This window comes from Pezoporus wallicus, unplaced genomic scaffold (genome assembly GCF_028554395.1).
Source record: "Pezoporus wallicus isolate ANWC-B61680 ecotype Strahan unplaced genomic scaffold, APGP_CSIRO_Pwel_v1 contig_3568, whole genome shotgun sequence".
Taxonomy (NCBI): domain Eukaryota; kingdom Metazoa; phylum Chordata; class Aves; order Psittaciformes; family Psittacidae; genus Pezoporus; species Pezoporus wallicus.
Window position 1 is genome coordinate 1,372,695 of NW_026637826.1, and position 13,106 is coordinate 1,385,800.

The 13,106-nt window shown below is 60.9% G+C and overlaps 1 protein-coding gene across 4 annotated transcripts in view; it reads left to right on the top strand.

Annotated features, from left to right (window-relative positions):
- Window positions 1-10,883, top strand: part of CACNA2D2 (calcium voltage-gated channel auxiliary subunit alpha2delta 2) — a 232,951-nt gene extending 222,068 nt beyond the window's left edge. For 3 of the 4 annotated variants that reach the window (XM_057407710.1, XM_057407708.1, XM_057407711.1), the window contains 17 exons: window positions 1,177-1,197; window positions 3,155-3,215; window positions 5,741-5,838; window positions 6,043-6,133; window positions 6,271-6,333; window positions 6,456-6,559; window positions 6,645-6,743; window positions 6,832-6,926; window positions 7,166-7,213; window positions 7,556-7,627; window positions 7,789-7,941; window positions 8,412-8,464; window positions 8,555-8,610; window positions 8,713-8,836; window positions 9,437-9,546; window positions 9,763-9,851; window positions 10,294-10,883. In XM_057407710.1, the coding sequence (XP_057263693.1) occupies window positions 1,177-1,197; window positions 3,155-3,215; window positions 5,741-5,838; window positions 6,043-6,133; window positions 6,271-6,333; window positions 6,456-6,559; window positions 6,645-6,743; window positions 6,832-6,926; window positions 7,166-7,213; window positions 7,556-7,627; window positions 7,789-7,941; window positions 8,412-8,464; window positions 8,555-8,610; window positions 8,713-8,836; window positions 9,437-9,546; window positions 9,763-9,851; window positions 10,294-10,422 (1,466 nt within the window). In that variant the 3' untranslated portion in view covers window positions 10,423-10,883. The remainder of the gene's footprint in view (window positions 1-1,176; window positions 1,198-3,154; window positions 3,216-5,740; window positions 5,839-6,042; window positions 6,134-6,270; window positions 6,334-6,455; window positions 6,560-6,644; window positions 6,744-6,831; window positions 6,927-7,165; window positions 7,214-7,555; window positions 7,628-7,788; window positions 7,942-8,411; window positions 8,465-8,554; window positions 8,611-8,712; window positions 8,837-9,436; window positions 9,547-9,762; window positions 9,852-10,293) is intronic. The other variant, XM_057407709.1, reaches the window with a different exon arrangement.
- Window positions 10,884-13,106: the final 2,223 nt, after the last annotated feature.

Sequence of the window (13,106 nt, forward strand, 5' to 3'; positions counted from 1 at the left end):
CCTGGCTCTCCCCACTGCCCTCTCGCACTCCTGCTCACCCCGACACCAGCCCACGGCTGTGGGGGGTGGGAGGGTGGGGGGGTGAAACACAAAGCAAAAGGAGATAGGGATCACTGAGAGAGGCAAACCAGGAAAAGTCAGGCGTGAGTAGAGGTGGATGCACGGAGGGGGAGCGAGCTGCCTGCCTGGGGCGCGCCAGGCTTTGGGCTTGATGCTTTGCTCCCCAAAACCGGAGCCCCAGGATGCAGGCAGGCGCTGCCCGGCGCAGGCAGGGGCTGCACCGCTGCCACTTCGCCTCCCGGGGACAAGGGATGACGCTGTAGCAGCCACTTAATTTGCGAGCCTGGGAAAGTTTGCATGGATCTCTCGAGTTTCCTTTGGTTTCTTACGATTCTTTGGTTTCGGTTTAAGCCATTTCTTCTTCTTTTTATGAGTTCGGTTTCGGTTGGTTTCGATTTTCGTTTGGAATTAGTCTGTGTATGTGTGTGTTAGCCTGGCCCCCCCCTTTCTCTCTCTTTCTCTCTCCCCTGACCCCCAAGCCTTTTTCCCACCACAGGTCCACGCTGCTCCCAGGGACCCTCTCCCCTGTGGCAGAACCGGACCCTTCCCCTCTCCCCTCCGGTTCCCCCCGTTTCTTGCCCTCGGTGGCGGCTTGACCCCAGCCCCACTGCAGCCCCGGCCCCTGCCCCTCCATCCATTGGCAGGAGCCCCGTGTCCCTGCAGGGACGAGGCCAGGCTGTCCCTGTCCCCGGGAGGGGGATCCCCCCGTCCTCCCCCCCGCCGTGCATGCCCCCTGACTCAGTGAGGACATCTTGATACCAAGACTGTTGCAACTGTTTGCTACTGACTTTCATTTTCCGTTGGAGTATTGAATATATTTATATATATTTCTCTAGTTATATCTTTGCATACTTATTTTTTGTTGATTCTTATTTCACCGTGGCTTTGCTTTTCCTTCTGTTACTGGGTTTCTCTTTTCCTTTTCTTCATGTCGTTTTTTGCAAGAGGTTTCCTTTTGGTATGATTATGATACACAATATTTTTATTCAAACGGCGATTGAATAAAATATTGTTTGTGCCCCCCCTTCCCCCTTTCCACCCAACCCCCTTTTTTTTTGTTTGTTGTTTTTTTGTTTGTTGTTTTTCTTGCTTTCTCTCTATGGTGGATTCACACAGTACCAAACATCAAAATGAAGGGCAAGTATTTTCAGTCTCAGACCACTCACCTTCACCACCCCGTCCCCTGCCCCGTGTCCAGTCCCTCCCAGCCCCCTGCTTGCCCATCTCCCTGCCCGTTTGCCACGCCGAACCTGCAAACCGCCACCGACTCGCCCTTCCTCCCTCCTCCTCCTCCTCCTCCTCTCCTCCAGTTCCCCCTTTATTTGAAAGCAACATGTCTTGTTCTGTCCATGAGAGCTTTGTCACGACGATCCCCCACTCCCTCCCCGCGCATCGCTCCCAAACCCGGTTTGGTATTGTTCAAGAGCTGATCTTGTATGAAACTGCTGTTTTCGATCCACGAGGTTTTTCGTAGCTAGTTTGATGCCCTTGCTCTTCCTCTCCCCCACCCCGGCCCTTCTTGCTCCTCTCCCCCCCCCCCCACCCACCCCGCTCGCCTCCTCTGGCTCCTTCTCCTCTGTCCCAGCTCCTCTGCTTCTTCCTCCCCAAGACAACTCAACCTGAAGGGATAGGGCTGTGCAGGGAGTGGGGGGCTGTAGGTGGGCACCCAAAAGTGGCAGGGATGGAGGGAAGGTGGGGACCCAGTCCTCTGCCATCGTCACCCTCTGGGACAAGTGTTTTGGGGGAAGCCCCCCAAGCACAGCCTCTTGGCAGAGGTGGGGATGGGAGCTCCCTGGGGTGATGCCACCCGCTGCACAGGGGAAGGCGAGCCTGGGGCAGGGTCTCACACTGCTCAGTGGCTGTCATTGCTGGCCCAGCATGGCATGAAGCCCCTGGCAGCCGCAGCATCCCAGCACCATCCGTGCCCGCAGGACCAGCTAAGTTCTATGCCAAGGTCCCACTGAGGCCAGGGCTGATAACCCCCCTGCAGTGGAGCAGGAGCTCAGCCATGCGACCCAGGGCCGGATTTGTCCCACGTGTCACCCTCAGCCCTGTTCCATCAGCTTTGAGTTGCCTCCTCCCGGTGACCCTGTGATGGCAATGCTGATGGACCAAGTACGAGTGTTTTGTACCCTCCTCCTCCTCCTCTTCCTCTTCCTCTCATTGGCTTGTACCCAGCCCCTGCCTACAGCCCTCGGAGAGCAACAGTCCAACCTCTGGCTGTGCCGTGCCATGCACCGGGGGCCGGTGGGAGGGCTGGGGGTGGCGGTGCCCATGGGGGGGCTGATGCCCTGGGTTGTCCCATAGCACCCCCACACCCACCCCCTAACCCATGAGCTGAACCCTGCATCTGCCACCCCGATGTCGGGGGGGGGGGGTCCCAAGAGGCACCCCAAGCCCTGCTGCGCTGCCACCTCCCCTTAAAGCAGAGCGAGGTGCCGGGCTGGTGTGCGAGCATGGACCCGGTCCCCATTGGGGTCCCACCACCCCGAGGAGGGACGGTGCCACGGCAGAGCCCGGCAGCGCGTTGCCCGGTGCTGGGCAGGGAGCCTCTGGTTGGACTGTCCTCAGCAAGGAGCCCCGTTTGGCCATGTCGATGCCTGAAAACTCCTTTTTCTTTCTCCCGACAACCAAGTGTTCTGGTGATCCTCCTGCGGCCAGGAGCGCAGCATGCGGTTCCCTGCCCTCAACCACCCCGTCCCCCGAGAGAGAGACGCCCCACACCCTCCCAAACATGCATATATATATATCTATATCTACGTGTGCGCACATATATATATGTGTGTGTGTCTCTGTGTGTCCCTGCGTACACGCCACCGGCCGCGCGTACGCATCCGCGCACCTCCAGCCCGCGACCGAGCAAATTCGAGCCGAGATGGGCAAACATCTCCCGATTTGGCTATAACCTTCCTTCCCGTGCGGTGCCAGCAACAGCAGAACGGCCTTTTCCTTCCTCTCTTGTTACCAAGAGCAGCAAATGCCTTTTATTTTCTGTTGTTATTCCCTCCCCTCTCTCTCTGTCCGTCTCTCTCCCTCCTGGCCCCGCTGTCGTGCTCCCCGGTCCCCGCAGGATAACCTTCCCTTTCTGTTGCAGATTTTGAATACCTGCTGCCCAACAGCTTTGAGTCGGAGGGACATGTGTTCATTGCTCCCAGGTAGCTTTGCGTGTGCGCTTGCCGAGGTGTGCATCCGCCCCGGCCCCGCTGCCGCCCCCTCCCCGCCATCGCCCCCCCCCCATCCTCGCCTCATCGTGCCTTGTCCCCCCTGCCCGTCCCCTGTCGCTCTGTGTGTCGTGTGCCCGCTCGGCCGAGGGGGGCTGCCGCCGGGACCCCGGCCCCGCTCCGCCACCAGGTTGCATCCAGCACCGTATATATGCACCCGGTAGGGCCCGGCCCTTGCGCGTGCATATATAGGTATAGTTTCTGAAAGTCCCCCGCCGGGCGAGGGGCCGGCGGTGCCATCATACAGTCGTGCTGGCTGCGGGGGGAGGCAGGAGGAAGGTAGGTTTGGGGTCAAATTTGGGGTGCCCAGGGCTTTGGGGAGGCTGCAGGCTGCGAGCAGGGACAGACACGTCCCCCCTGCCCCAGGCTGTGCCACAGCCCAGTCCTAGGATCACAGAATCAACCAGGTTGGAAAAGCCCTTTAAGCTCATCCAGTCCAACCCTTACCCCAGCGCTGCCAAGGCCACCACTGCCCCATGGCTCTGAGGCCTCGTCTCCACGAGGTGTGAACACTTGCAGGGCCGGTGACTGCAGCCCTGCCCTGGGCAGCCTGTTCCAATGCCTGAGCACCCTCTGGGGCAGGAATTGTTCCTCAGCTCCATCTAAACCTGCCCTGGTGCAGCTTGAGGCCGTTTCCTCTTGTCCCATCCCTTGTTCCTTGGGAGCAGAGCCCAGCCCCTCCTGGCTCCATCCTCCTGTCAGGCACTTGTAGGGAGCCATCAGGTCTCCCCTGAGCCTTCTCTTTCCAGACTGAACCCCCCAGGTCCCTCAGCCGTTCCCCATCACACTTGTGCTCCAGAAGCCACCTGTCCGGGGACAAAGGACCATTGCTCAGCTGGGAGCAGGCAGCCCCATTGTTCTGCTGGCACCCTGCGCTTCCTGCCACTGCAGTGCAACCTCTGACCAGCCCTAATTAACATTACCAGCTAATCACCGGTGTATTTATATGTCATTGTAACAGCTAAATGCCCCATTAGGAGGTGTTTTATCCTTGCAGTTCTTAGGGACTGCAGCAGATCAAGGCTGTGCCAGCTGCCTACAGCAGGATCACTCACTGACACCAATTTGGGGTGAGCCAGCCCAAACTGTAGTTATTGTGCAGCCCTGGCTTTCTGGAGAGTCCTGGTCCCTGGGTGATGCATGGAGTAGCAGGGGTGAGATCCAGAAAACATGGGAGCCAAAGCAGAGTATTAAGGAGAAACAGAAAACCCCGTTAGTAAAAGATTGGCCCAGAAATGTGCTAAGAAAATAGCTAGAGGTGATGTGCAAGGCTCAAGGAGTGAGTCTGCCCCCTGACCGCCCCACTGAGGTTACAGTGATGGGGTCAGTGTCCATCCTGGGGCAGCCAGAGGGAAAAGCAGACTTTGCAAATCAGGATGAGCCCTTCAGACCCTGCTGTGAGCACCTTCCTGCAGCAGGGAGGTCCCGCATGGTGGGGTGGCACCCAGGGCGACTGTATGATCTGCCATGCCATGGGCCATGGACGTTTTCAGAAACCATATGTCCCCCATGGGTGTGTGAGTACCTGTATCTGTGCGTGTCGGGTAGACCTTTAGGTGGCTGCTCCCCACGGGCTGACCAGGGTGTCCCAGCTCTTCCAGCTGCCCCATGGGCAGGCTCCTGCCACCCCCTGCTCCGGCATTTGACTTCTTAATGAGGTTTTGGGCAGAGTCAGGAGCTTGGTGGAGGTGATGTGAGCAGGGGGAGCCCTGACCCCCGGCACTGCCTGCAGCCACTGGGGCTGAGAGGCTCACACTGACCTGTGCCATCCCATTAGAGCCTTACGGTGACCGACAGGGTTAGAGCCATCCCCACCTCAGCAGGGCTGGGGCGCGGATGTGGCACCACCCATGCTGCCTGTCCCACGAGGGGCTCAGGGCCACTGATGCCCACAGGCGAGCACCCACCTCCTCTGGTGGGACTCACCCAGCACCTACACAAAGGGTGCAGGTATGGCTGCCAAGTGCCTGCTTGGTGCCACCAGCACAGCCATGGGTGTTCCCCAGGCAAAGCCCCGCTGGCACCCACAGCAGAGCCCCCGCTCCCCAGGGTCCCACAGGTAAGTACGGTGGCAGAGTCACCCAGGCCCACCAGTAGCCCCACCAGTATGGGGAGAGCCAGGTTCAGGGTTGTACTACTCCGTGCTAACTGGGATCCATCAAGCCTGGCCCTGGCAGAGGTGACGGCACCTCGGTGCCCATGGCAGTGATGGACACGATGGCTGCCGTGGTGGCTGAGCCGCTGGTGCTGCAGGCAGCAGAGGCTGGCTGCAGAGATGCCCACAGCCACCTGCCTGGCAGGGTGACACGCACAGGAGTGGTGGCACGTCACCACCGTCATGTCCCCCAGCAAGCCTGGGTGCTGGCAGCACGACCAGCGCCCTCCCCGCTGTCCTGGGGGAGAACTGACCTTGCCTTTTCCATCCTTGCGAACAACAAACCTTGTCCCCCAAACCCCAGAGAGTATTGCAAAGACCTCGACTTGTCGGATAACAACACCGAGTTCCTGGAAAACTTTATTGCCCTCATGGAAAAGGTGACCCCAGACTCCAAGCAGTGTGAGTAGCCAGGGATGGCTGGTGGGGGGCTGGCTGGGGGAACTGGGAGGGGCTGGGGTGAAAAGGGAGATGGGGCAGGGGTGAACCATGCTGGGGTTGGGGTCTCAGGAGCTGCAGAGTGAGTGCTGGGGCAAGGCAGGAGGGTGCAGGTGGCCTCCATGGGGCCAACCCTCACTGCCTCCTCCTCTCTGTCTTCATCCCAAGGTGACAACTTCCTCCTGCACAACCTGATCCTGGACACGGGCATCACGCAGCAGTTGGTGGATCGGGTCTGGAAGGACCAGGACCTCAACACGTATGTGGAGGCGAGGTGGCCTGGTTCAGGCAGCACTGGCTGGGGACAGAGCGGGATTGGGATGGGATATGGGGATGGGGAATGGGGCAGAGCAAACCCCCACTGATGCTTGGTGTGCCCGGCCCTTCTCCTTACAGGTACAGCCTCTTGGCTGTCTTCGCAGCCACCGATGGGGGCATCACCCGTGTCTTCCCTAACAAGTGAGTGTGTGGGGGTTGAGTGCATGGTCATCCCCAAACTGTGACATGTCTGCTGCTGTGGGGCCGTCTCTGGTGGGACCAGAGGCAGGGGGGCAATCATGGCTGTGACTGCTTTCCCCCAGGGCTGCGGATGACTGGGAAGAGGAACCAGAGCCCTTCAATGCCAGTTTCTACCGGAGGAGCCTGGACAACAAGGGTTACATCTTCAAGCCGCCCTACAGGGATGGTGGGTGCCAGCTCAGGGCAGCAGGGGGTGGCACTGGCTGCTACTGGCCCCACATGTCCCCTGAAGCCACCCCTGCCCTCTACAGCTGGCTACCGGGAGCTGGACCTGGAGAACAACACCATTGGGATCCTGGTGAGCACCGCCGTGGAGCTCAGCATCGGGGGCAAGACACTGAAACCAGCAGGTAGGCAGGGAGCTGGGTGCCCCGACACCAGGCTGGGGGTCCCCATCAGTGTCCCCCCCATGCTTACCCCATCTCCATGCTGCCCCAGTGGTGGGGGTGAAGCTGGACCTGGAGGCCTGGGCTGAGAAGTTCAAAGTGCTGGCGAGCAACCGGACAGACCGTGACCAGCTGGGCGCCCGCAGGGTACGTGTCCCCTGGGGCACTGTGTGGGGATGGGGACACAGACAGGGACAGGGAGGGAGCTGTGCTTGCTGGGGAGCACTGCTGGTTCCTGTGGTCCTGCTGGGCTTGTGTGTCCTGTACAGCCCTGCCTGTTAAACTTGATGGGGGCACCTTTACCCTGCTCTGGGGACACCACCCCATGTGTCCCCTCCTGGGGTCAGGACAGTCCTGCTAACCTGTCCCCTGTTTGTATTTGACAGTGTGACCCCTTGACCAGCTGCGAGATGGACTGTGAGGCCAACAACAAGGTGGGTGGTGGGCAGGGCGGTGGCAGTGGGGGACAGCAGGCAGGGAGCAGAGGGTGGCTGGGAGGGCTCCCTGTCCCCTGCCCGCCCTGCCTGTGCTGTCTGGGGCAGTGCATCCACCCTGGACCATGGAGCCCTGTCAAGGTGAACCTGACCACTTGGGTGGTGATACCCGTTCCCTGCACCCAGTGTGGGTGCTCCTGGTACCAGGATGGTCCTGAGCAGCCCCCAGGCTTGGGGACACAGCACTGCCCTCCTGCCTGCCTGCCCGTCACCCCCTGCCCTGCCTGTCCTGCTTTGCCCTGGGCATGGCCAGGGTTGGGTGACGCTGCCCTCCTTCCCCAGGACCTCATCTGTGTCCTCATCGACGATGGGGGCTTCCTGGTGCTCTCCAACCAGGAGGACCACTGGTACCAGGTGAGCAGTTCCCACAGAGCAGCTCTTCTGGGCATGGGATGGCAGCAGGGAGCTGATACCTTTGAGCTAACATCACAAAGCCCCACTCGAGTGCCCACCAGGGGAGACCCATGGCAAGGTGCGCCTGTGGTTTGGGTGCAAACTCAGTGTCCTCATCCCAGGTGGGCAAGTTCTTCAGCGAGGTGGATGCCAACCTGATGTCCGCCCTCTATAACAACTCCTTCTACGCCCGCAAAGAGTCCTATGACTTCCAGTCCGTCTGTGCTCCCGAGGCCCAGAGCAACACGGGTGCTGCACCCCGGGGCGTCTTTGTGGTGAGCACCCATGGGGATGGTGGCTTCCCGGTGGTCCAAGAGCCTGGGGACCCATGAGTGTTTTCCCATCACCCCATGTGGGACCTGCTGGCTCACTGCCCCCCTCTTAAACAAGCCTGATGAGGTACTGTTCAGTCTGGAGAAGAGAAGACCTTACCACTCCCTACAACTGCCTGACAGGAGGATGGAGCCAGGAGGGTGCTGGGCTCTGCCCGCATGTAATGAGATAGGACAAGAGGGAACGGCCTCAAGCTGTGGCAGGGAGGTTTAATTGGATATTAGGGATAATTTCTTTACTGAAAGGGTGCTCAGGCATTGGAAGAGGCTGCCCAGGGCAGGGCTGCAGCCACGGTCCCTACACTGTGGAGACGAGGCCCTCAGTGCCATGGGTTAGTGGTGGAGTAAGGGGTTGGACTGGATGAGCTTAAAGGTCTTTTCCAACCTGGCTGATTGCATGGTTCTGCCCGCAGCCCACCGTGGCTGATCTCCTGAGCCTCGCCTGGTGGACCTCGGCTGCAGCCTGGTGAGTCCTGCCGCGTCCCCTCCACTGTGGGGTGGCACCGGCGCATCCTGGGGCCGGGCCAGCTGATGCGGCTGCGCTGTCCTTCCGCAGGTCCCTGTTCCAGCAGTTCCTGTATGGCCTCACCTACAGCAGCTGGTTCCAGATGGGTGAGTCCCTGGGGAGCCGTGGGCTCGGGTGGGCAGGGGATGTGGTTGGGGTCTGTGGTGGGGGTTCTGTGGCCCGTGGCCCACGGCGCTGTGCTGGCGCAGAGGAGGTGGCGGGGGACAGCATGGAGGCCAGGGAGACGAGCTGCATCATGAAGCAGACCCAGTACTACTTCAGCACCGTCAATGCCACCTACAACGCCATCATCGACTGCGGCAACTGCTCCAGGTGGGTCTGTCCCCATTGTCCCATCACCTGAGCAGGGTTAGGGACATCCCCAGGCTGCCTTTGCCAGGACCCCTGGGCAGCCACCTGCATGGGGACAATGGGAGATGCCGTGTAGCAATTGGGGGGCTGGGGGGGGGGGGGGCTGTGGTACCCAAACAGGGAGGACAGAGAGCAATGGTAGTGTCCCCATGGGCTGTGGGATGATGATGACATCCCTAAGGCCCCTCCAAGCGGGACTGAGCTCTGAAAACCCATCTGTGCTGGTTTTCTGGGCAGCCCCTTGGCATGGGGACTGGGAGAGAGTGGAGAATGGGGATAGGGATGAGGACAGGGATGAGGTTGGGGATTGTGATAAGGTTGGGGGTGGGGATGAGGACGGGGTGAGATTGGAGATGAGGCTGGAGGTGGGGATGACATTGGGGATGGAGATGAGGTTAGGGCTGGGAATGGAGGTGAGGTTGGGGGTGGGGATGAGGATGGGGCTTAGACTGGGGATGGGGACACCCTCCCTAGAGCCATCCGCCAGCGGAGCTGGCACTGTGGGCCGGGGGGGATCAGGGCACAGGGTCAGTGGGGTCCCTGCTGCCGTCGCACCCCCAGGCTCTTCCATGCGCAGAGGCTGGCCAACACCAACCTGCTCTTCGTGGTGGCCGACAAGCCCCTCTGCAGCCAGTGTGAGTCCATCAAGCTGCTGCAGGCGGAGGTAAGAGGTATCCTTTGTTGTCCCAGCTGTGTTCCACCGGGACATGGTGGCAGAGCAGTGGGGGGACAGGCAGGGTCTGTGGGGCAGGGCAGGGAGGCCAAGGGGCTGTGAGGTCTGGCAGGGGTGGAAGGAGCCAGCCTGTGGCCATAGGGTAAGGGGATGGCCATGGGGCGCCCCACGGGCTCCCACTCCCTGTCCCTGGTGGTTTCCTTGACCTGCAAAGCGCCCCCGAGGGACCCAAACCAGTGTGAGCTGGTGGACAGGCCCCGCTACCGAAAAGGCCCCCACATCTGCTTCGACTACAATGCAACAGTACGTGGGGTGCAGGGGGGCGCAGAGCTGGGGGGGGCTTGGGAGGGATGGGGGCAGTGGGTGCCCCCTGGGGTGGGGAGGAACAGAGCCATGGGGGGATCCCAGGGATGTGGTGCTGTGGAGGGACCCCCTGATGGGGGTTCAGATCCTGGGGGGAGGGGGGGGATGGGAGGAAGGGTCAGGAGCTTTGGGGTGCCCGCTGGGGAGATGAGAGCCATGGGGGGTCCCTAGCAGAGCAATGCCATGGGGTACCCTCCTGGGGGGACCAGAGCCATGGGAGTACCAGGGGAGAGCAGCACCATGGGGTGTTCCCTGGGGGGGGGGGCAGTGCCGCGGGGGGTCCTGCGGCAGGAGGTACAGCAGGGATGCAGAGGGTGCCCTGGGGTGCCGAGGCACCGCTGGGGATGGCCCACGGCCCTTCTCCCTTTGCCCCCCCATCCAGGAAGATACCTCAGACTGCGGCCGAGGGGCTTCCTTCGCCCCCTCCCTGGGGGTCCTGCTCTCCCTGCAGCTGCTGCTCCTCTACTCCAGCGCCAGCCGGCATCCGCTGCCCCCGGCCGCCTGCCTTTAGCCCCCCGGCCCCCCCTCCCCGCCAGCTCTCTTTCGTTTCAAGCTCCATCTCCATCCCCTTCCCCGGCCCGGCGGAGCGGGAGCAACGTCCCCTCCACCGCCTCGGGTACCTCGCGGTGCCGCCCCGGCGCTCCCCGCCGGCCGCAGCCAAAGAAGAGCCGGGGTGCGGGCAGGGGCCCCCCGGCAGAGCGGGGACGGAGTCGGTGCCTCGGCGCCCTGCCCTCCCGGCCGCTCGGACTCGGAACGCGGCGGCGGTGCCCACGACCCCCATCCACCTCGCCTATTTTTTTAGCCTGAAGATTTTAAAGCAGATCTTTCTACATCGAGTTTCCGACATTTTTTTCGCCTGGAGACCGGCGGTGTTTGCTGTCAGCAGTGAGGACACGTGGGAAAACACAAAAAAAAAAAAAGAGGAAAAAAGGGAAGAAAAAAAAAAAAGAAAACAAAAAAAAAAAGAGAAAAGGACTTGACTGTGCGGGTCAGTATTATTTGTTCCAGCGGGTACCAGCCCCCCAGGGCGCACAGGGCAGCTGGGGGCTCCAGCATCCCTGCGGGCTCTGGCCGGATGCGGGCAGGGATGGAATGGGCGGGCAGCGGGCATCTCCTGTGCCAGGGCAGCCTGCCCCGGGCTCAGCTGCGCTCATGTGTTCTTGGGCACAGCTTTTGGGGTGAAAAGGAGAGGAAAAAGAAGTGTATTTTGTTTCTTTTCCGTTCTGCAGATCACTGTGAAACCCTGCCCGCCCAGCCCTGCGCAGCCCCCCTGCCAAAGAAACCACAGTGCCCAGGGGAGCGTGGCGCTTGTGCCCGAGGGGGACGTGCCATGTGTCCCCAAGCAGGTTGCACCATGTGCCCCATGGTGAGAAGTGGAGCAGGAGGTGCCACATGTCCCCAGAAGGGACATGCCAGGCCCCCCCTGCCCATCCCTTGGGGCACCAGAGCGGGGCAGCTCCCTGGGTGCTGCTACGGTCCTGTCTGCGGGCACCCAGCATTGGGGGTGTCCCGGGGTGCTGGGGCTCACAGCGGGGCACTCGGGTGAGGGTGTTGTGCCCCAGCCAAAACGCTGGGTGCCAAAGAGGCAGATGGAGCAGCTGCTCAGCCATGGCACCCCACGGCACCCATAGCATCTTATGGCACCCCAGACAGGAGAGGTACTGTGGGGCCGGTGCAGGGTGCCCAGCCGTGACACCCTTGGGTGCTGCAGTGCATGGGGGGCCGTACCCACCACCCATTGTCCCCTGCTGCTCCCAGCAGTGCCAGGGGCCCCTGCAAGCAGCCCCGGGGCCCCTCACCCCCCGGGGCACCTGCTCAGAGCCACCCCATCAACCAGGCCAGGGGAGCCCCCTCGGCGCGGCCACCCCGGGGGGGCTGGGGAGGGTGCCAGGCGCTAATTAGTGCTGGGGTTAATTAATGGTCATTCTGCTTGTAGCTTTTTCAGTGTGTGTTTGGTTACTGTCTCTGGGAACCGTGTTTGAACAGATGGCTCTGTGTTACCGGGAGTGTGTGTACTTCTGTAGTCTAGTTAGGTGCTCTGCCAGAAACCACCACTATACATACCTATAAATATATACATATATAGTCTATTTTAAGTTAAAAACCAATGAGACAAAGGGGCAGCGTGGCCCCGGTCCCCCCAGGGTCGCATCCTGCCCCGTTCCCCACCTGGAAGCTTCTCTCTGCTCATTCAAAAGCATTGGGCTTTTAATTGATTTTCTTTCATTTATTTTTAATTTCTTTGGGTTTTGGTTTTTTTTGGTTTTTGGTTTTTGTTTGTTTTTTTTTTTTTGTACAGAAGAGTTGGAAAACTTCAAAAACCCAACAAAAAAAAAAAAAGACGATTTGTAAAATATCGTGCGTGTGACTCCTTGTAAAATATTTTCAAATGGTTTATTACAGAGACTCCGTTATTAAATAATGTTCATATTTTCACTTCACAGGCGGTGGCTGCGTCATTGCCCGGGTACACGGGCACGGGGCGGGGGGGGACGGGACAGGCAGGACATGGGGGTGCTGATGCCTCAAGCCTGCCTGCACCTCGAGGCCAGGACACGGGCAGGGTGCAGGCAGGGCTGCGGGCTCACACACTGCCCAGGGTGCAGCCCCCCCGGCTCCCTCAGCGCTGTGTGGTTCCTTCCCCGCATCCCTGTGCCCCCACATCCATCCTGTGTCAGTGTCCCCAAGTGCTTCCCCCCCCCCCCCGTTCGCAGCCCACCCATGTCAGTGTCCACCCCTACCCCGGGTTTGTGACCCCATGTCCACAACCCCATCACTGTGTGCCCCCATCCTTCTGCTTCGTCTGTGCCCACCTGTGTCTGTGCCCCCTTTGAGTCCCTGTACCCCATGTCTGTGTGTGCCTGTGTGCCCCCCGTGTCCGTGTGTCCCCCCCATGTCCGTGTGCCCCATGTCTGTGTGTGCCTGTGTGCCCCCCATGTCCGTATGTCCCCCTGCCCGTGTGTCCCCCTATGTCCGTGTGCCCCCCGTGTCCGTATGTCCCCGTGTCCGTGTGTCCCCGTGTCCGTGTGTCCCCCCCCGTGTCCGTGTGTCCCCCATGTCCCTGTGTCCCCCCCGTGTCCCTGTATCCCCCCACCCGTGTCCCTATGTCCCCCCCCATGTCTCTGCGTCCCCCCCGTGCCCGTCTCCCCGCCAGGGTCCCGCACTACATGTCCCATCATGCCCCGCGACCTCCCC